We start from the raw sequence: 21,032 nt of genomic DNA, 5'->3' as shown, positions 1-21,032 counted from the left end.
AGGCTCAAAGATAGAGGTAGCTGGACCTCTTGTCTCTTGTTTGTTTTTTGTTTTTGTTTTTTCTTTTTTTGAGACGGAATCTCGCTCTGTGGCCCAGGCTGGAGTGCAGTGGCACGATCTCTGTTCACTGCAAGCTCACACCATTCTTCTGCCTCAGCCTCCCCAGTAGCTGGGACTACAGGCACCTGCCACCATGCTCCGCTAATTTTTCGTATTTTTAGTAGAGACAGGGTTTCACCATGTTAGCCAGTATGGTCTCGATCTTTTGACCTCGTGATCCACCTGCCTCGGCCTCCTGAAGTGCTGGGATTACAGGCGTGAGCCACTGCACCTGGCTGACTCTTGTAACTCCTCAAATCACCCCTTCTCCTGACCTGACCCCAAGATAAGCCTCCTCATTTCCACACTCCGGACTTTCTCACATGCTCATAAGATAGAGATGTTGACTTCCTGCACGTTTCCCATTCCTTCATTTCATGCCTTTCATGTACATCATAGCCGTAATGTTTCTATTTCTGGATTATAACAAAGGTGTTACTTTGGTTTTCTTTGGTATTCTCCCCTGTGTTTCTTTGTTATCCCTCATTTCTTGTTTCTGCCCTGCCAGACTGTGTGTCTTGTGCATTACAGTTATCCCACTCATCTTTCACCTGATTTAAAAAAACTCATTCAGTCCAGGACTTAGAGTATAAGTGTGTTTAAATAGTGTTAGGTTCACATAACGTCTAAAACTTTTAGTAGGAAAAATGCTACCTTGCCAATTTGTCAGTATCTGAAACGAATTTGCTTTTAAAAATTTGGCAATTTGACAGAGGCAAATTTAAGATTTGAAAATATTTTCTTAAATGTCGACAGTTGACTCACCTACAGCTAGAAGGCAAGGGCAAGAAGCGATGGTGACCAGCGGAGCCTGAATGAACTCAGGAATGTAACTCTAGATCAAGGGTCCTAACTGTAGGTTTCAAAGACTCTCTTGGAGTACTTGCTGAAAAATGTAGGTTCCTAAGTCCACTGCCAGAAACTCTGATTCAGTGGGTCAAGATGGAATAACTAAACAATGGCCTGATACAGTGGCTCATGCCTGTAATCCCAGCACTTTGGGAGGCTGAAGCAAGAGAATCACTTGAGGTCAGGAGTTTGTGACCAACCTGGCCAACATGGTAAAACCCCATCTCTACTAAAAATACAAAAAAAAAAAAAAATTAGCTAGGCATGATGACATGCACCTGTAATCCCAGCTACGTGGGAGGCTGAGGCAGGAGAATTGCTTGAATATGGGAGGTGGAGGTTGTGGTGGGCCGAGATCTTGCCATTGCACCACTGCACTCCAGTCTGGGCAATAAAGTGAGATTCTGTCCAAAAAAAAAGAAGAGAGAGAGAAAGAGAGAAAAAGAAAAAGGAAGAAAGAAAGAAAGAAAGAAAGAAAGAAAGAAAGAAAGAAAGAAAGAAAGAAAGAAAGAAAGAAAGAAAGAAAAGAAAAGAAAGAAAGAAAGACTGAACAAGATATAGAGACAACATACAGCCGGGCCAGCATATGACATCTGATAGTGGGGAGATGTGGGGCTGGGTCCTGAATCTGAAGGTAATTAATTCCCTGTAACTTCTTTTCCTAATCTGTAAAAGGATAGTGACAGTGAGACACTGTGATGGGGTTAATATCTTGGAAAACATCCACATGTTTTTTTCCTTTGCCTTTCTGAGTGTGTCAACTACTTCCTACCTGTCCAGCCTAATACACAGGCATATTGTCTTGGTGGGGGTGGAGATCTGAGAAGGAGATTAGAATTTGTGTCTGAAGGTTTACAAAGAGGAAGAAGAAGTCAATATTTAGATTCTGACATTCAAGATGGAGTTATGTAGCAAGACTATTGCTATGAGATAGTATTTCTATTTTCCTTTATCCACTCCCACCCTGCCGTCTCCCCACACCTCACAGTAGCATGAGAAAAACCAGATATGGAAGTTTCAGGTCATAAAAATTATCTTATAATTTAGAAAATAGGCCTTGTGCCTATGACAGCCAGGCCATGAGGTTTAGAGCTCTGTGGTAGAATGAGGATATGTTGGGGAAAAGCAAAGAAAATCACTTCCCTCTTCGGCTGAGGACATTATAAAAAGGAGAGCAAGAAAGAGAAGAGAGAAATGGGCTTGAGGTGAGTGCAGAGAAGGGGTGCATGGGTCCTGAGGGCAAGGAGAGGAGCTTCTTTCAATTTCCCTCCTTTCCAACAACTACTTTGAGACAAGAGTTGTCACTGGGCGGTAGGAAAGGGGAGGGACAGATGGAGGTTCAATAGATGTGGGTGGGGCCAAGGCCACAGAACCCAGAAAAACAACTCATCCGCATTCATTTCCTCACTGACTGTAAAATAATAGAGAAGGAAGGGCTTCAGTGACCGGCTGCCTGGCTGACTTACAGCAGTCAGACTCTGACAGGATCATGGCTATGATGGAGGCCCAGGGGGGACCCAGCCCGGGGCAGACCTGCGTGCTGATCCTGATCTTCACAGTGCTCCTGCAGTCTCTCTGTGCGGCTGTAACTTACGTGTACTTCACCAACGAGCTGAAGCAGGTCAGTGCAGGACAGTGCACTCGGTCTCGGGGGCGCTTAGCAACTGTCTGGTTACCTGCTCCTCCTTTGCATGTCAGCTTGCTCCTCTCTGAAGACTTACTGCTTCCTTTCTCAGTGGGTACACTCTAACTGCTAAATTGCATAATCACTGAGGTCCTCGCAAAAGTGTAAGTTCAAGAAATTGTGTAAACTAAGTGCAGTGACAGAACTGGCTCCACTAGTTACTAGCAGATGTGGGCAACAAAACTCCTGAGAGATTTTTTGTTTTTAAAAGTATGCGTATTTTATAATATTAGCCATTGCAACTGTTCATGAAAGCTTTCTGCTAAATGCTTTATAGTTCTTTTGTTTTTCTTTTCCAAACTTTTATTTGTGCACATTCAATTGAAAAAGATAACTTTTACAGGTTCTTTGGTGCCCATATTCAGCATACAAAAATGTAAAAGACTATTCACAAATAAAACACATTAGCTCAAAATGGAAAAAAATAACAATGACAACAATAAAACAACCTAAGGTAGCGCACACTGTGACAGCTCTGCTTATGGGGACATGAGAATTACTGCGAAAATAAATAGAATGTCCTTTTGTAAAAGCAGCAATGGCATGTCTTGTAAACTTCCTTTTCTATGTTACAGCAAGGTTTGGAATACAATCCACAGGGACTGAAGCTTACACGGCAGCCATGAATAAATAAAAGAGTCTGTTTCCTCAATTACCGTTGGTCCAGTTTTCCTTTTGAGTCCAAAGTGCAGCAGGTTTTAAAAGGTGCTCAGTTAGAGATTCTAACCGATTAAGTGGTGAATGATAACATTTCTTTCCTGCTTTCAAACACAAATGGGTAAATCTGCTCCACAGCAGTAGCAACAGCCTTTAAACAGGGCCTTGTTACTGTGATACTTCCTGTCGAAAAAATCTGTAAGGTTGCTCTTAGAATCTTTATCCAATAGCACACAGCAGGATGAAGTTCAGGTTCGTAACTCACATGAGATCTATTGTTCTTTGTGAATTCTGGCAAACAGATTTCTTTATTTTTTAGTTTTTTTATTTTACTTTAAGTTCTGGGATACATGTGCAGAACGTGCAGGTTTGTCACATAGGTATACATGTGCCATGATGGTTTGCTGCACCCATCAACCCATCACCTAGGTTGAAAGCCCCACATTCATTAGGTATTTGTCCTAATGCTCTCCCTCCCCTTGCCACTCACCCCCTGGCAAGCCCCAGTGTGTGATGTTCCCCTCCCTGTGTCCATGTGTTCTCATTGTTCATTATAAGTGAGAACATGCAGTGTTTGGTTTTCTGTTCCTGTGTTAATTTGCTGAGAATGATAGTTTCCAGCTTCATCCGTGTCTCTGCAAAGGACATGATCTCATTCTTTTTTATGGCTGCATAGTATTCCATACTATGTAGTATATGTATATGTAGTATGTGTATATGTGCCACATATTCTTTATCCAGTTTATCACTGATGAGCATTTGGGTTGATTCCAAGTCTTTGCTATTGTAAATGGTGCTGCAATAAGCATATGTGTGCATGTGTCTCTATAGCAGAATGATTTATAACCCTTTGGGTATATACCCTGTAATGGGATTGCTGGGTTGAATGGTATTTCTGGTTCTAGATCCTTGAGGAATTGCCATACTGTCTTCCACAATGGTTGAACTAATTTATTCTCCCACCAATGGTGTAAAAGCATTCCTGTTTCTCCACATCCTTCCAGCATCTGTTGCTTCCTGACTTTTTAATAACCACCATTCTAACTGGAGTAAGATGGTATCTCATTGTGATTTTGATTTGCATTTCTCGAATGACCAGTGATGATGAGCTTTTTTTCATATGTTTGTTGGCTGCATAAACGTCTTTTTTGGAGAAGTATCTGTTCATATCTTTTGCCCACTTTTTGATGTGGTTGTTTGTTTTTTTTTTTCTTGTCAATTTGTTTTACAAGAAACAAATTCCTTGTGTATTCTGCATATTAGACCTTTGTCAGATGGGTAGATTGCAAAAATTTTCTCCAATTCCGTAGGTTGCCTGTTCACTCTGATGATAGTTTCTTCTGCTGTGCAGAAGCCCTTTAGTTTAGTTAGATTCTATTTGTCAATTTTGACTTCTGTGCAATTCCTTTTGGTGTTTTAGTCATGAAGTTTTTGCCCATGCCTGTGTCTTGAATGGTATTGCCTAGGTTTTCTTCTGGGGTTTTTATGGTTTTAGGTTTTACGTCTTTAATCCATCTTGAATAAATTATTGTAGAAGCTGTAAGGAAGGGGCCCAGTTTCTGTTTTCTGCATATGGCTAGCCAGTTTTCCCAGCACCATTTATTAAATAGGGAATCCTTTCCCCATTGCTTGTTTTTGTCAGGTTTGTCAAAGATCAGGTGGTTGTAGATGTGTGGTTTATTTCTGAGGCCTCTGTTCTGTTCCATTGGTCTGTATATCTGTTTTGGTACCAGTAGCATGCTGTTTTGGTTACTGTAGCCATCTTCCCTGCTTTGTTGTTCCGGGTTGGAATTACACTTCTTGACTCATGAATTCTTGAGGGTTAAGGTAGCTGTATCAGAGTTGTGTCTGCTTCTGTTCACTGGTATAACTCTGGGTCTAGCATGTGGTTCCCAAGTAACCACTAATACTAATACTTGTGGTTCACTAAATACTTTTTGAATGAATGAACAGCCTTTGCAAATGCGGTAGGCACCACGAATATGCAGGCAACAAGGGCAGAGTCAAGCTCAACCCAAAGCCAGGCTCTAAATCACTGAGCACTCCCGTTTTGTTTTCCAGATGTAGCTAGTCCTGGTGAACTTTCACAACTTTGAAATGTTTTGCTTTTAGGTATGAGGCATTCCTGTGTTGACAATAAGTGAGAATACAAAGGACTGGCATTCTGCCTATTCCTGGGGCACAGGCATGTCATGGGTAAAATCCATAATAAAGAAGTTATCAAATAGACACAGCTGTTCATGATAAAACAATTGAAAAGCAAACTGCCGGTCTCTGCCTATGGATAGTCCGTGTCCAAATTGAGGTATCTTTGACAGAAAAAACAAACAAACACTTAGTGTCACTTTAATTTATTATTTTCTCGATGAAAATCCCTGGTACTATGACTCCAAAATTGCTGAAAATAAACCAACTCAGTTTTGGACTTCTAATATATATTTTAATTCATTGTATATTAAGTAGTAGAGAATCATGAGCTACAAGGAATCCTACCCCCACCACCACAACTACATTTTTACAGATGAGAAGACAACAAATAGTGTACTCACGTTCAGACAAGGCTTTGGAGGCAGTGCTGGGGTGACTAGCACCCAGGTCTGTAGGCTCTTCCCTCCATAGTGGGATGTCCACAGGGTTAACCTATGTGCACCTTGTAATGTACAGTGCTTGCACAGTCCATCCTGTAGCACCAACTCTGTCAGCTGACTAGGAAATGAAAGACTAAGGATCTCAGAAAAGTAGAAATTGTGCAAAAGACATAGAGTGGTAACTATTTGCTAGTTTGCATATCCTGTGGAGTGTAAGTTTGGTTATCTCAATCAGTCAGAAATTTTTCTTTTGGAAATGGATGAGGCAGACTCTTGTTTTATTTGCAAGTAATTATGAAAATTATGGCTACCATTAGATGACCAGCAAAGTCAGGTTTATTGTAGGCACATTTAGAAAAGAATTTCTTTTGTAACAAAAAAAAAATTCATGAAACTATAGTCATACATTTAGCTTTAAGTCTACACGAGGGACTGGCACCAATTTGGAGCCAGAATTTCCTAAACTTTCTTAACTTTACAGCATAAACAGAGTAAAGCATACACAAGTAGCTCCATCAATTTGCTCACATTGCAAGTTGGACTAATTTTAAGATTGAATCAACCAGTTATTTACTCAACTGACTCATGCAATTGTCTGTATATATATAAAATCAAATTTCTTTTTCAATTCTACTATAAAAATGGAAATTTCATATAAGGCTTAAGATTTTCCCACTTGCACACATTTTTCCTAATTGCATTTTGACATATGAATACATGTACATTAGGCATGCAGAAGAATTCATTGAGAGTACAAGAAAGCTAGGAGAATTACAGATATTGAGCAATTACTGTGTACCAGGAACTTTGAAAAGTATTGCCTGATTTCAATTCTCATAACAATTCTATAACGTAAGTATAATTACCCCATATTATAGATGAACAAACTAAGGCTGAGGTGAAGTTAAGAGATTTGTTCAAGATTACAAAACTAGTAAAAGGCAAAGCCTAATTTTGAACCCAGGCATGAAGGAGGTACTCAATAAATTGAAACACCTACTTTTTTTTACAATACACTTTTTTCAATACATTACAATGCTATTTTTATAGTAGCATTGTAATTACTGCTGAAAAGTCTCCTGAAGGTGTCACTTTCTTCATCAGAAATTTTCCAAAGGGAAAATATATTTCAATCTTCTGTGTAGACTTTGGAAAAGTATATTCAACATAAGTATTAATTTCTTAAAACTGAATACAGGCTCCACTTTGGCTGGTGAAATTTTGCAGAAGATACAGTCTGCAAGGATTATAGGGTGTAAGGGTTAAGGAAGGCTTCATAACATTGGATTGGATCTTCACAAATAAGCCTGTAGACCAGCAAACATGAACAACAAATATGGGCTGAGCCCCCAAAGTCTGTGTCCCTCTGAGAAGGTTTTATGATAAGGGAATGGCCTATCACTGTGGCATCATAGATGGGAAGGAAAAAGGAGAAGGGATTCCTCTCCACAGATCTCCATAAATGATCCTTTATGCTATTTGCAGTTTGCAGAAAATGATTGCCAGAGACTAATGTCTGGGCAGCAGAGAGGGTCAGTGCTGCCATCTTGAAGTCTACCTTGCTGAGTCTACCCTACTGACCTCAAGCCCCATCAAGGACTGGTTGACCCTGGCCTAGACAACCACCATGTTTGTAACAGCACCAAGAACAGTCACCATGGAAATCCACTTTTCAGAACCAAGGGCTTCTGGAGCTGAAGAACAGGCACCCAGTGCAAGAGCTTTCTTTTCAGAGGCACGCAAATGAAAATAACCCCCACACGCTACCTTCCGCCCCCAGTGCCCAGGTGTGGTTAGTTAGAGAATACAGCCTCAGCCTGTGATATGCTGCAGGAAACTCATACTTTGAAGTGGAAAGGATGGGAGGAGGCGGGGGGAGACATATCGTCTTAATTATCATTCTTGGAATAACCACAGCACCCCACATCAACCCACCATGTGTCTAGTCACCAGCATTGGCCAAGTTTTATAGAAGAAACTACCAAAATTCATGATGCAGGAACCATGTGAGGGTGGAGAGGGTGATTGAGGCTTCCTCTCTGGGTTTCTATTGTTCAGAAAACAGTATTTATGCATAAAAAGGTCTAGAAAGAGAAACACTAAAATGACAATGTGATCTCTAGATGGTATGATTATGAGAGCTTTTTTTCCTTTTTATTTTTCTATATTTTACAAATTTTCTACAGAGAATGTCATAAAAATATCCATGCTATCCATATGTAATTTTCATACAGATTTAAAGAACACAACATTTTTATATACCCTTATGAGAAAACAACCATACTGAAAATTATGCACACACATAGTGTGATCTCACCCCTGTAAACAAGAGAGATCATCCAAAGGTTAACTAGGAGGTGGGAATATAGCTGCCATTGGTGGTTGTTTCAGGTTTTTGTTTGTTTGTTTTTGTGATTTACTTATTTAGTTTTGGGAGGGTTTTTTTTTTCTTTTAGAAAATTGTTCTTTACTTTTCCATGCTTCCCAGCTTGCCTGTGTATCCTGAATGTATCCAGGCTTTATAAACTCCTGGGTAATAATGTAGCTACATTAGCTTGTCAACCTCCCATCCACTTATACCCAGGACCTTACTCAATTTTCCAGGTTCCCCCCACCTCCTCCTGAAAGTATTTCCGGAAAATACCAAAAGGGATCACAGGCTGTAGCCAGCAATTGGTACTAAAGTGTCCTGTGGCTCAAGCTCCACTACCACCATCCATGTCAAATTCCACCTCAGTTGACAAGTTGTTGCCTGCTGCCATTACTGCCTGATCACAGGCAGCTGTCAACTCTGCATCTTGCCCCTCATGGCTGGAGCCTCCCATCTTCAGCCATTTCCTGCTGAGAGAGCTTACAGCTGATGTGAAGTAAAAAGGCATACTTCTCCCTCCTTTCTGTGTCATGCACACCTTTTTGCCCCAACAAGTTAGAGAGACTTGTGAGCCTGCTTGTTCAGTGTAATCAAACCGAAGCTTGGCCAGAGTCCTCTCATACTGGGTGAACTGGGACAGTGTCCAGGGAAAGTTCGCTCTTCCTGGAACTACCCTCGGGCCTTGTAGCTGATCCCAGTTTCTCGTCTCTTCCTTCACGATCCTTTCCCACAGTTTGCTAGACATGCTTTCATACTACTGAGTCACATGTGACTGGGTGCCTTCCTTGGAAAGGTTTTGCATCTCCCAAGTCAATTGGCGTTGCAGCTAGATGTCTACAGGTGGGGCAGGCAGGGGCAAGGAAATGTACCTAAGTCCATGGCCAGTCATGTCTCAACTCGGGCAGCCCCAGCTTCACCTCCAACTACATATACTACGGGAATGTTTTTCTCTTGTTGCTTAAAAGAGGAAGAAAGAAAATAAACATTTGTTTAAAAGTAAATGAATGATCTATGACAGGGTGTGTGGAAGAAATTTATTAACTCAAGTTTGCACCTTTGCATTTGAGGGACCTTGGCCAGATGTCCAAGGGTTACATGGCTGAGTACAGAACTGTGTGATTCTGGCTAGGACCGCTCATGAACAGTTCAGATACTCTGATTTAAAATGAGATGGTCTTTCCATAGAAAGGAGTGAATCATCATTCAATTTGATCCTCCCTTCAAGCTTTGCAGTACCTTAGTTCAAATAACAGATTAAAATTGCCATTTTCTCATTTATTTCCCCAGGTAGAGTCAATTCAGCAGATTTTTTCAGGGAAATAACATCTCTTCTATCCTACTTGTTAAAACAAAACAAAACAGAAGAGAAAATCCTTCTGGCTTTGTTTGGACCTTCTGTTTCCTGTATTTCTTGATTAAACAATGATCAGCCTGAAGAGTTCTGGGTGGTTTGGGGTGTGTGTGTTTGTGTGTGCTTATAACATCAAGCAAGGATTTGTTGATGAGAGTGAGGAGTTTGTTGACAATGATCTGGCTATTGCCATTGTTTACTTTCAATCAGAAACAGGGAGAAAACCTTCAAAGAGTGTTTAAAGAAGTCTCTGCCAATAAATCCCTAGTTAGTGTAAACATTTAATGAAACAGCGTTCAGATTTCTAGCGGCAACATGGTCCAGATTCTGCCATCCAGAGGAGTAGAAATCAAATCAGTAACTAGAATCTACTTAGCTAGCCACAGCTCAGATCAAGAAACAGAACATGACCCCCTCCCAAATGATTTGGCTGTTTTTTATTTAGGATCCTAAAATTTAAACTGACTACACTACCAACCTTGTAGGTTTCCAGCTTCAAAATGGGATACATACCGTGGCAGAGCTGGAAGAGACCTCAGAATCACTATAGTGAACCGGCTCAAAACTAATGAACAGACACAGGAGAATGGAAGCAACTTGTCAAGAAAAGCACAGCTGTTTAGTAAGGGAGGCAGGGAAGGACACTGTGACTCCAGATGCCTGACCCACACCTGCATCCTTTCCACCATATCCAGCTGCTTACTTTTATTCTCTTTCTCTCTTTTTTTTTTTTTAAGGACAAAGGAGAGCATGCTTACTCTTATTTCAAACAGGAACTTACTCAATGTACCAAAACTTCTCTAAGTCTGCTATTAGTTTCTGTTGTCTTAACTTCCAAATGAGCAAAAATAAAAAGCACTTATGCAAAATATTGTGTTATATTCTATCTCAACCCAGATGCAGGACAAGTACTCTAAAAGTGGCATTGCTTGTTTCTTGAAAGAAGATGACAGTTCTTGGGATCCCAATGACGAAGAGAGTATGAAGAGCCCCTGCTGGCAAGTCAAGTGGCAACTCCGTCAACTTGTTAGAAAGGTATGTAATCTCACCAGACCTCACCAGTAGGCAGATAAGGCCAGAAGAATTCTTTAAAGTGAAGGAATCTTTAAGATAATCAAGCCTAGACTCTGCATTTTACAAATAAGAAAACTTAGGCCCGGAGTATTTAAGTAATTTCCCCCAAATTCATAGAACTAGGAAAATGGGGCATAGCACCAAAACGCAGGGCCTGGCCGACTCCTGATCTAGAGTTCATTCCTCTGCCCCAGACAGACTCCACATCTAGTCTAATCTTTTGATCTCACATTATGGAAACTGAGGCACACACAGGGTAATGAAGAGAAGGTCACAAAGTCATAAAGAATGTGTGAGATTTTTTTTCATTCAAAAGATAAAGGAGATCAAATAATGATGTTTTATATTCTTCCCACATTGCCGATGTCTGGAATCAAATATTTATTTTTGTATGCATGTAGAGATGAAGAAAGAGGAAAGTAAGAGGGAAGAAAGAGGAAAGGAAGGGAAGGGAAGAAAGAGATACTCTGAGAATTTGAAGGTGGTTTTTTCTTAATTTACAGCCAATAAATAACAAATTACAAAAAGTATCTGTTTATGGAAGTTGCTTAAGCAGGACCTCCAGCAGAGACATGTTAGTTAACGGTTTATTTTACTAAATGTGGCAGAGTGACAGATCAAATCAAGTTTCTTCTCTTAGGCTCTTCTTTCTTTGTAAAATGGCATTTAATAATATTTGCGGCCGGGTGTCGTGGCTCATGCCTATAATCCCAACACTTCGGAAGGCTGAGGCAGGCAGATCACCTGAGGTTAGGAGTTGAAGACCAGCCTAGCCAACATGGTGAAATCCCGTCTCTACTAAAAATACAAAAATTAGCAAAGTGTGGTGGTGTGTGCCTGTACTCCCAGCTACTTGGGAGGCTAAGACAGGAGAATTGCTTGAACCCAAGAGGCAGAGGTTGCAGTGGGCTGAGATTGTGCCACTGCACTCCAGCCTGGGCAACGGAGCGTGACTCTACCTCAAAAACCAAAATAAATAAATAAATAAATAGATAGATAAATAAATAAATAAAGTAATAAATTGCTTCTGCCTATGTAAAAATAGGAGATGAGAACATGACTATAAAAATACTCTGTAAACTATGAAGTACCACATACACCGCCATTGTTTAAAGATGTTAACTGGGGGAATCCCCAGGGTAGGAGGAGAACGTGTTTTACACATGTTTGTAAGTCCATTGTTTGGTGCTCTGCATCTGTTTCTCCATATAAATACTGTTATATTGGTGGTTGGGGATCAAGTTTATAATCCTGAACTGTTTTCACAGTAGAGCCCTGACATACGTAAGATGCTATTTCTATGGGAAATGGAACTAGATTTCTTCCTAGGAATCCTAGAAACATAGCTGCTCTGTGGCTGCCCTGGCAGCGTGGCCCCAGGCAGGGTCCACACAAGCTATGTGGAAGCAGCTGTGATTCCACCACTGCAAATGACAGCGAGTGCTCAGGGGGCAAGGACCAGGAGACTAGGAAAAGCCTGGGCTGGAGAAGGGTCTTGAGGAAGCTGAGAAATGAAACTCCCAAGTTCCTGAGATAGGGGTTTGGGGAGGATGGAAGTGCAATTGTCCAGCAGGGGAGAGCGACTCAGAACTACGGTAGAAATCTGGAGACAGAGGAGAGGGCTGGGTGCTGTCGACAGGGAGTGGGGAGATAAGAGAAATAGTGAGGACATTTCTTTTTCCTGTTATTCCTGCCATTCTCCCTCCCATTCTCACATCCTGCTGCCAACTAGAATAGCGAGAAGCTGGGAGAGAACACAGAGGGAATAGGTGAGAAAGTGGGAAAAATAATTCTCTTTTTTTTTTTCAGGCACATTAGTTGAACGGACTTATTCCAGTAAATATCCTATGCCCATTATCTCATTTAATCATCATGACAGCTCTGAATAATAAGTCATTATTATCCTCTTAAATATATTTTTAAAATAGATGAATAAATTGAAGTTTAGATCAGTTAAATAGCTTGGGCAGTCTCACAGAGCCAGTAACTGAAACATTTGAATGCAGGACATCTGGCCATGCTTCTAGTCACTCTTTTTAGTTTGCCTCCCACATTGTAGGAAAGACCCTTTTCTTTCTCCCGCTGCTTCCCCTTCTTTCCTTCCTTTCTGTTGCAGAATAAGAGAAAGAGAGAATAGGAGTGGGAAAGAGAGACACACAGAGAGAAATGAGAGAGAGAGAGATAAGAGAGAATGCCGTGGTTTTCTCTCACTTTCCCTTCCTGTATGTCAGTGACCAGAGAACTGATTACAGTCACTCCACCACCACCAGCCCTGCCCCCATTATCTGGCATCAGGGCTTGAGGTGGAGGGAGAAGCAGAGAGCTTCTGCTTTGGGGTTGGGAGTACAGAGAACACAAGTTTCTGACAGTTGCAACATTAACTAGAGTGACTGGGAAAGAGGGCAGTGATGGGAGAAGGTGGCAGGAGGGACAGAGCTGAATTCAGAATCCATGGATGAGCCAAGTCAGGATCTTCCCAGTTAACAGAAAGGTTTGATTTTCACTCTTTCTTACTGGTTTTCCCCATTGGTTAGTACAAAGGGAGGGGGAGGTTACTAGATATTTAGCAAATATATGGCAAGGTGGTAAAATATCTTTATGTTGAGAATGGCTCAGCCACATTCTCAGAAGTGAAAGAATGACACGGTGTTGTCGGGTTATACCTTGATAGGCTATGTATGTCTGTGGGCATCCTGAGAGAGAGGAAGTGTGCCCTACGTCTTGAGGATTGGGTCTGTCCAATAATTTTAAGCCTCTGGACTCTGTTACCCAGTGCACTTATACACATACATCATGAAGGTGCACATACACCCCACACACAGAAAGTGACGTGACATGGCTGCCACCACCTATCAGCCACATTTGGCTGAACTCACATGGCAGATGATTTCTTCCTCCTGTACTGCTCCAGATGTGATCTTTCCAAGACTTCATCCAGCAACAGAACCTTCCCAGGCAGAGGACCATCTCTTGATTACTGTGTGGGGACAGTTATCTCAATATTCATCCCAGCTCCCACACCACCCCTTACAGACCCTATGCTTGACCAACTGAAAGCTTCCTAGATTGATAATGCATGTAGAAATTTCCTGTTAGACATCAGCAAGAAGATCCATAGGCATTCTATTGTCAGTTTAAATTTTTAGGGAAATTAACAAGCTTTATTCAATAATATTTGCAGATGATTTTGAGAACCTCTGAAGAAACCATTTCTACAGTTCAAGGTACTATCTTTTTTGTTGTTATTTTAATTTTTTACGATCGTCTTCATGACAGGTGGTGAATAGTTCTCCATTCTCCTCTCTGTTCTCTTCCACTCATCCATCCTCTGATCTGCTGCTCTGTATCTCAAGCTACTTGTCGATTCTATTTCCCTCTTTACATTGGCAGCTAGGAAGCTCAGAACCAAATCTGTGGCCCACCTATGGTCAGAACTTTATTTCAGCTTAATTTTATTCTGCCCCATGAATTTTCCTTTCTCCTTAATTTCTTCACTTATTTGTTTCTACCTTCTAATGTGTTACAAACAAGCCATCTTAAATCATTTCTGGGAAATTGACAGAAATAAATGAAGTCCCTTAAAGTTACCCTTCTTTGTTTCAGGCCACCACTGGGTTCCAGGTCTTTCTTTATGAAAGCCTCCTCCTCCATCATCCTTTCCCAACAATCTTTCTACCCATCCACGATCCTTATCCTGTGGTCTTCATGCCACACCACCCTCTTGTTCACGGTCAGCAGCCTTCTCTCGACCCACTTCTCTGTTCAGTACTATTGCCCAGGCTGGCTTCTTTAGCCTTCCATCTGACACTCCCTCATCCTTCACAGCTCATGTAATTGTCACCTCTTCCGAGAGGGCTTCTGTGGACACCTTTCTAAGTAAATTCCCTGCACTCTGTTATTTTTATCACACGTACCTTGTTCATTTCCTTTCAGTTATTTTTTAAATGTTATTCTTTTCCAATGCAATAAACTTCTTCATCACTTGGCACCCCCTTTTTCCTTTATTAAATATGTTTTCTTAAATATAAAGGACAGAATCTGGTCCTGGGGTCTAAGCCTTCTTTCTTATCATTTCTCCAAAGATGAAAGCAGTAGTCAGAATGTTGAACACTCCACCTGTTCAGATGATTCATATCAGATTAATGGTCTACAGCAGATAGATGCATGTACTGTTTTCAGTGTTGGAAGAATAAAATTCTTTGTTATTCATCTCAGTAAGGTGAAACACTACTCTGTATACTAAGATATATCCATAGTACCTCAATATACATATTTGCAAGTTTCTTTTCTGGCAGGTGTTTAATATAACCAGTAGAAAATTTCCTCTTTTAAAATTTTGCTTTCAAATCTAGGCTTTCCTATCCATATGCTTGAAATGACCGTAACAAATCTGTTGCCCAGGCTGGAGCGCAGTGGTGCGATCGTGGCTCACTGCAGCCTCAACTTCCTGGCCTCAAGCAATCCTCCCACCTCAGCATCCCGAATAGTAGGGCTATAGGCACAGGCCAATACACCTGGCTGATTTTTCTATTTTTTGTAGAGACAAGGTTTCACTATGTTGCCCAGGCTAATTTCAAACTCTGAGGCTAAGCGATCCACCCATCTTGGCCTTCAAATTATCACTTTCTAATTCATATTTTCTGTAGAAGGCTGTAAGTCCCTTGAGGACATGGTCAGTGAAGTCAGTGATTAATATTTGTGGCCCTTTAGGGTGTAGTGCCTTACCCTCGCACTGTCTGTTTGATGAAAGAATATAATTTATCTTACAACCAAAGTAAACACTCTTGGGAAGTTTGAACTGATTTTTTAGCGAAAGTCATTTGTTACATTTCTTTTCCATTTTTTTAAACATTTTTTTTAATTTTTATTTTTTGATGGAGTCTCGCTCTGTCGCCCACGCTGGAGTGCAGTGGTGCAATCTCTGCTCACTGCAAGCTCCGCCTCCTGGGTTCACACCATTCTTCTGCCTCAGCCTCCTGAGTAGCTGGGACTATAGGCTCCCGCCACCACGCCTGGCTAATTTTTTTGTATTTTCAGTAGAGACTGGGTTGCACCGTGTTAGCCAGGATGGTCTCGATCTCCTGACACGATCCGCCCACCTCAGCCTCCCAAAGTGCTGGGATTACAAGCATGAGCCACCGCACCCAGCCTACATTTCTGTTTCTTTAAGGCTACTCCAAAATACTTTGGATGGTGATCAATAAATGTTATTTGTTTATTGTGATCCAGTGAATTCGCAACTTATATGCTTGTATACTCAATATCATAACCAGAATGTCAATTCCTGTTCTTTCTTTTTGGAGTGGAAGGGTGGTTGCAGGATAACTGTTGGATACCAGTTTGCCGCATCTAAGGGCAATTGTTATAATTGCTACTGCTTTAGAATCTGCAGTAGTTAGCATAGAGAAAGGAAAATTGAGATGACAAAAATTGGTACCACTCTGTTTATTTCCATATATAATTCAAGGTGGAAATTTGCCAATACGTGGTTATTTGCACACTTTAACTCAGCAGCATTATTACATGTCTACAGTTATTGCTTTATATTTTTGGAAAAGGGATAGAATCTTCACTTTGTTGTATTCTCTTTGGACCTTACCTGTGAGACACTGATAAATTATAATCCATGTTACTGCTTATTCTTCCCGTGTAAAGTACTTTTCAAGTTGATCATAAGCTGAGGTAGGTTGATCACAATAATATCAAAATGTTATTTTTATGAAAACTCGTGGAATCAACTTTGGAAGCCCAGTATGCTTACAATGGCTGATTGACAACACCTATGAACAGCAATGTATTTGAGAACTAGTTTGGCAAGTGTTGATGATTCTTTATCATTTCTCCTTTAGAAAAGCAACAAAATACTTCTCCCCTAGTGAGAGAAAGAGGTCCTCAGAGAGTAGCAGCTCACATAACTGGGACCAGAGGAAGAAGCAACACATTGTCTTCTCCAAGTAAGAAAAACAACAAATAAGTGACTTAAGGGAAAATAATGGAAGGATTGTGCCAAGTAACTTATTTTTTAAATAATTTTACCTGAAATGTTTATATGGCTATCTACAAAATGCTCAGTATTAATCAGATCTCAGATTGACTGTTTTCAGATGCAAGATTACAGACAAATAGCTCAATTACTGCCATGACATAACTGGCCTCAGGAAAATTACAAAGTGGGAGAATTGGGTTTTTGCAGTTGCCAGGATCCCTTTTTTTTTTTTTTTTTCCCTTCTTTGGAGTTATTTATTTATTTTTTTATTTATTCCTTTCTTTCTTCCTTTCTCTTTCTTTCTTTCTTTCTTTCTCTTTTTCTTTCTGTCTTCCTTTCTTTCTTTCTTTTCTTTCTTTCATCTTTCTTTCTTTTTCTTTTTTTTAGACAGAGTTTCATTCTTGTTGCCCAGGCTGGAGTGCAGTGGCACTATCTCGGCTCACTGCAACCTCTGCCTCCTGGGTTCAAGCGATTCTCCTGCCTCAGCCTCCCAAGTAGCTGGGATTGCAGGCATGCTCCACCACGCCTGGCTAATTTTGTATTTTTAGTAGAGGTGGGATTTCTCCATGCTGGTCAGGCTGGTCTCAAACTTCCCACCTCAGGTGGTCCACTTGCCTCGGTCTCCCAAAGTGCTGGGATTACAGGTGTGAGCCACCGCACCCAGCCTTTCTCTCTTATGATTACTTCTTCCATCCCTTTGCACTTCTCTTCTTTGATCACCATCAAATCTACCTTCTCTTTAAAGGTTTCATTTACTATCACTATGAATCACTAGGTTCTCCTAGTGGCATTTATATTAAATTAAACCATAGGAGATTGCCAATATTTGACCATATTTTACTTACACAAATGTCAGTTTCATATAGTTTAACCATATATGTCACATTTAATTTATATCTAGGCAGAACACATGCTGATAAGGTGCTATGTAATACTGTGCATGTTTTTTTGTTGTTGTTGTTTGTTTTTTTGAGACGGAGTTTCACTTTTGTCACCCAGGCTGGAGTGCAATGGTGCCATCTCAGCTCACTGCAACCTTTGCCTCCCCGTTTCAAGCGATTCTCCTGCCTCACCTACCCAAGTAGCTGGGATTACAAGCATGCACCACCACACCAGGCTGGTCTCAGACTTGACCTCAGCTGATCTGCCCCCCCTCAGCCTCCCAAAGTGCTGGAATTACAGGCGTGAGCCACTGCACCAGGCCTCTGTCCATGGGTCTTACAGTGTAAATGTCTAGGTTGGAATCACAGCTCCTCTTCACCTAGATGCATGTTTTGAGCAAATTACTTAACCCAGTCAAGCTTCAGTTTCTTCATATGCAAACTTGAGACAAATCTTAACTCACAAAATGATGCAAAATGTCTGATCTATTGTATATACTCAAGAAATACTCACCTTTATTTTTATCAGAGGCTTTGTCCCATACATTTGTCTAAAAATATTTCAGACATCATTCAATAGATAAAAATGTTGTTTGGGGGGTTTTGGGTTGGTTGGTTGGTTTAGTTTCTTCTGGGTAGTTGCCTTCTTGACATTTTTGGACTTATGTTTTATAAATGATTGTCATGTTCTGCCTACAAGTGAGGGGATTATTATGATGGTACTGCTTGCTACTCATCAATAAATATAATTGGTTTACGCTCTGGAAAAGCCCAATTTTGCACCAATCATGGAGATAGGCTAAAAGTGTTAAGGAATATCATTTTGGAAGGCTCATTTTTCATTCAAAACCTTTGAGTGTGAAAGATTCAAGGATCTCAGAATCTTTAAATCTAGGCTCCTTTGCCAACTTTGTGCCTCTATTATTTTTGACTAGAGAAACCATCTGCTTGGATGTGCCTTTGACTCTGGAGAGCTGAGAAAGATCAAGGAAGGACCCAAAGAGTCCAAAAGGAATGGCAAGAACTTCTGAGATATAGGCTTAAAGAAATAGATACGTTTGTTTAGGTTTCCTAAAGAAATAGATATGTTTATTTAGGTTTCCTTCTGGATTGTCCACTTAAGTTCACCAGCACAAGAAGAGAGGAACGGATTCAGGGCAGAAGTTCTGCCCAGGAGTAACCATTGCTATCTAAGTGGGCCATCCCCTGTGCTACCATTCTAAGTGTGACACATGTGGCATAAGCAGCTGATAACGTATAAAAAGACAAGGGACTCCCAACAGTTCCCAATGTCACAATGATACAGGAGCCTGCTAATTTCTATGTGACTCGAATTTATAATCCACATAAGATTGAAGGAGGAAGAAGTTTGATATTAGATTGAAATCCCTGGCAATCCCAACAAAAATATAGGCTAGCCATAGCTACAAAGAAGCTCCTTGCTTTGCTACAAATTCCCTTCTGTTAACTCTCTTTCTCTCTAAATTTCCTACAGACTCCAAGAATGAAAAGGCTCTGGGCCGCAAAATAAATTCCTGGGAATCATCAAGGAGTGGGTATTCATTCCTGAGCAACTTGCACTTGAGGAATGGCGAACTGGTCATCCAAGAAAAGGGGTTTTACTACATCTATTCCCAAACATACTTTCGATTTCAGGAGGAAATAAAAGAAAACACAAAGAAAGACAAACAAATGGTCCAATATATTTACAAATACACAAGTTATCCTGACCCTATACTGCTGATGAAAAGTGCTAGAAATAGTTGTTGGTCTAAAGATGCAGAATACGGACTCTATTCCATCTACCAAGGGGGAATATTTGAGCTTAAGGAAAATGACAGAATTTTTGTTTCTGTAACAAATGAGCACTTGATAGACATGGACCATGAAGCCAGCTTTTTCGGGGCCTTTTTAGTTGGCTAACTGACCTGGAAAGAAAAAGCAATAACCTCAAAGTGACTATTCAGTTTTCGGGATGATACACTATGAAGATGTTTCAACAAATCTGACCAAAACAAACAAACAAATAAAAAACAAAAAGCCTCTATGCAATCTGAGTAGAGCAGCCACAACCAAAAACATTCTACCACACACACTGTTCTGAAAGTGACTCACTCATCCCAAGAAAATGAAACTGCCAAAAGATCTTTCAGGACTCTACCTCATATCAGTTTGCTAGCAGAAATCTAGAAGACTCTCAGCTTCCAAACATTAATGCAATGGTTAACATCTTCTGTCTTTATAATCTACTCCTTGCAAAGATTGTAGAAGAAAGAGCAACAATCCATCTCTCAAGTAGTGTATCGCAGTAGTAGCCTCCAGGTTTCCTTAAGGGACAACATTCCTAAGTCAAAAGAGAAAAGAGGCACCACTAAAAGATCACGGTTGGACTGATGCAGTGGCTCACGCCTGTAATCCCAACACTTTGAGAACCCAAGGTGGGCAGATCACGAGGTCAAGAGATCAAGACCATAGTGACCAACATGGTGAAACCCCATCTCTACTAAAAGTACAAAAATTAGCTGGGTGTGTTGCTGCATGCCTGTAGTCCCAGTTACCTGGGAGGCTAAGGCAGGAGAATCGTTTGAACCCGCGAGGCGGAGGTTGCAGTGAGGTGAGATCACGCCACCGCACTCCAGCCTGGTGACAGAGCAAGACTTCGTTTCAAAAAATAATAATAATAATAAAAATTGTATATGTATGTTATTTTTTCAATAAAATTCTATATTACAGTGTGTCATGTTTGTTTCAGTGCTCACATTTATTGTTGTTTTTATTTTAGTACTCACTTGTTTCATAATATCAAGATTACTAAAAATGGGGGAAAGACTTCTAATCTTTTTTTCATATCTTTTATCTGACACATATTACAGAAGAAAGAAATTTCTCACTTTTAATTTAATATGATCAAATGTATCAGTTCTTTTATTTATGGCTAATACTTTTGTTTTGGGTTGAGTTGTGCTGTGTCCTCAGGAAAGATATGTTGAAGTCCTACTCACCAGTACCTCAGAATATAACCTTATTTGGACATAGGGCCATTGTGAATGTAACTACTTAAGATAAGGTCATAGTGGAAAAGGATGGGCCCTTAATACAATATGACTGGTATTCTTTTTTGTTGTTGTTTTTATTTTTATTAATTTTTTTTAGACGGAGTCTCTCTGTCACCCAGGCTGGAGTGCAATGGCACAATCTTGGTTCACTGCAAACTCTGCCTCCCAGGTTCAAGCGATTTTCCTGCCTCAGCCTCCCGAGTACCTGGAAATTACAGGTGTGCACCGTCATGCCCAGCTAAATTTTGTATTTTTAGTAGAGATGGGGTTTTGCCATCTTGGCCAGGCTGGTCTTGAACTCCTGACCTCAGGTGATCCACCCCCCTCCACCTCCCAAAGTGCTGGGATTACAGGTGTGAGCCACTGCGCCTGGCCCACTGGCATTTTTGTAAGAAGATGGAAATTTGGGGCCGGGCGCGGTGGTTCATGCCTGTAA

The 21,032-nt window shown here is 40.7% G+C and overlaps 1 protein-coding gene across 2 annotated transcripts; it reads left to right on the top strand.

Moving 5' to 3' along the window:
• The first annotated feature begins 2,297 nt into the window (after positions 1-2,297).
• On the top strand, positions 2,298-20,442 carry TNFSF10 (TNF superfamily member 10). Of its 2 annotated transcripts, XM_033211720.1 has the most exons (5): positions 2,301-2,569; positions 10,497-10,634; positions 13,855-13,897; positions 16,523-16,627; positions 19,036-20,442. In XM_033211720.1, exons 1-5 carry the CDS (start codon positions 2,438-2,440, stop codon positions 19,461-19,463), a joined length of 846 nt encoding a protein of 281 aa, XP_033067611.1. In that variant the 5' UTR covers positions 2,301-2,437; the 3' UTR covers positions 19,464-20,442. The 2 variants fall into 2 exon arrangements, with proteins under 2 accessions (XP_033067612.1, XP_033067611.1); XM_033211721.1 differs by lacking the exons at positions 13,855-13,897; positions 16,523-16,627 and having other exon boundaries at positions 2,298-2,569.
• Positions 20,443-21,032: the final 590 nt, after the last annotated feature.

Source organism: Trachypithecus francoisi, unplaced genomic scaffold (genome assembly GCF_009764315.1).
Source record: "Trachypithecus francoisi isolate TF-2019V2 unplaced genomic scaffold, Tfra_2.0 Lachesis_group0, whole genome shotgun sequence".
NCBI lineage: Eukaryota > Metazoa > Chordata > Mammalia > Primates > Cercopithecidae > Trachypithecus > Trachypithecus francoisi.
This window is presented reverse-complemented; position numbering and strand designations above follow the sequence as displayed.

Coding starts and splice junctions, on each gene's coding strand:
- TNFSF10 (XM_033211720.1), top strand. CDS start 2,438: ATGGCTATGATGGAGGCCCAGGGGGGACCCAGCCCGGGGCAGACCTGC. Junction 13,898..16,522: donor AACCATTTCTACAGTTCAAG/GTACTATCTTTT, acceptor TTTCTCCTTTAG/AAAAGCAACAAAATACTTCT. Junction 16,628..19,035: donor CAACACATTGTCTTCTCCAA/GTAAGAAAAACA, acceptor AATTTCCTACAG/ACTCCAAGAATGAAAAGGCT.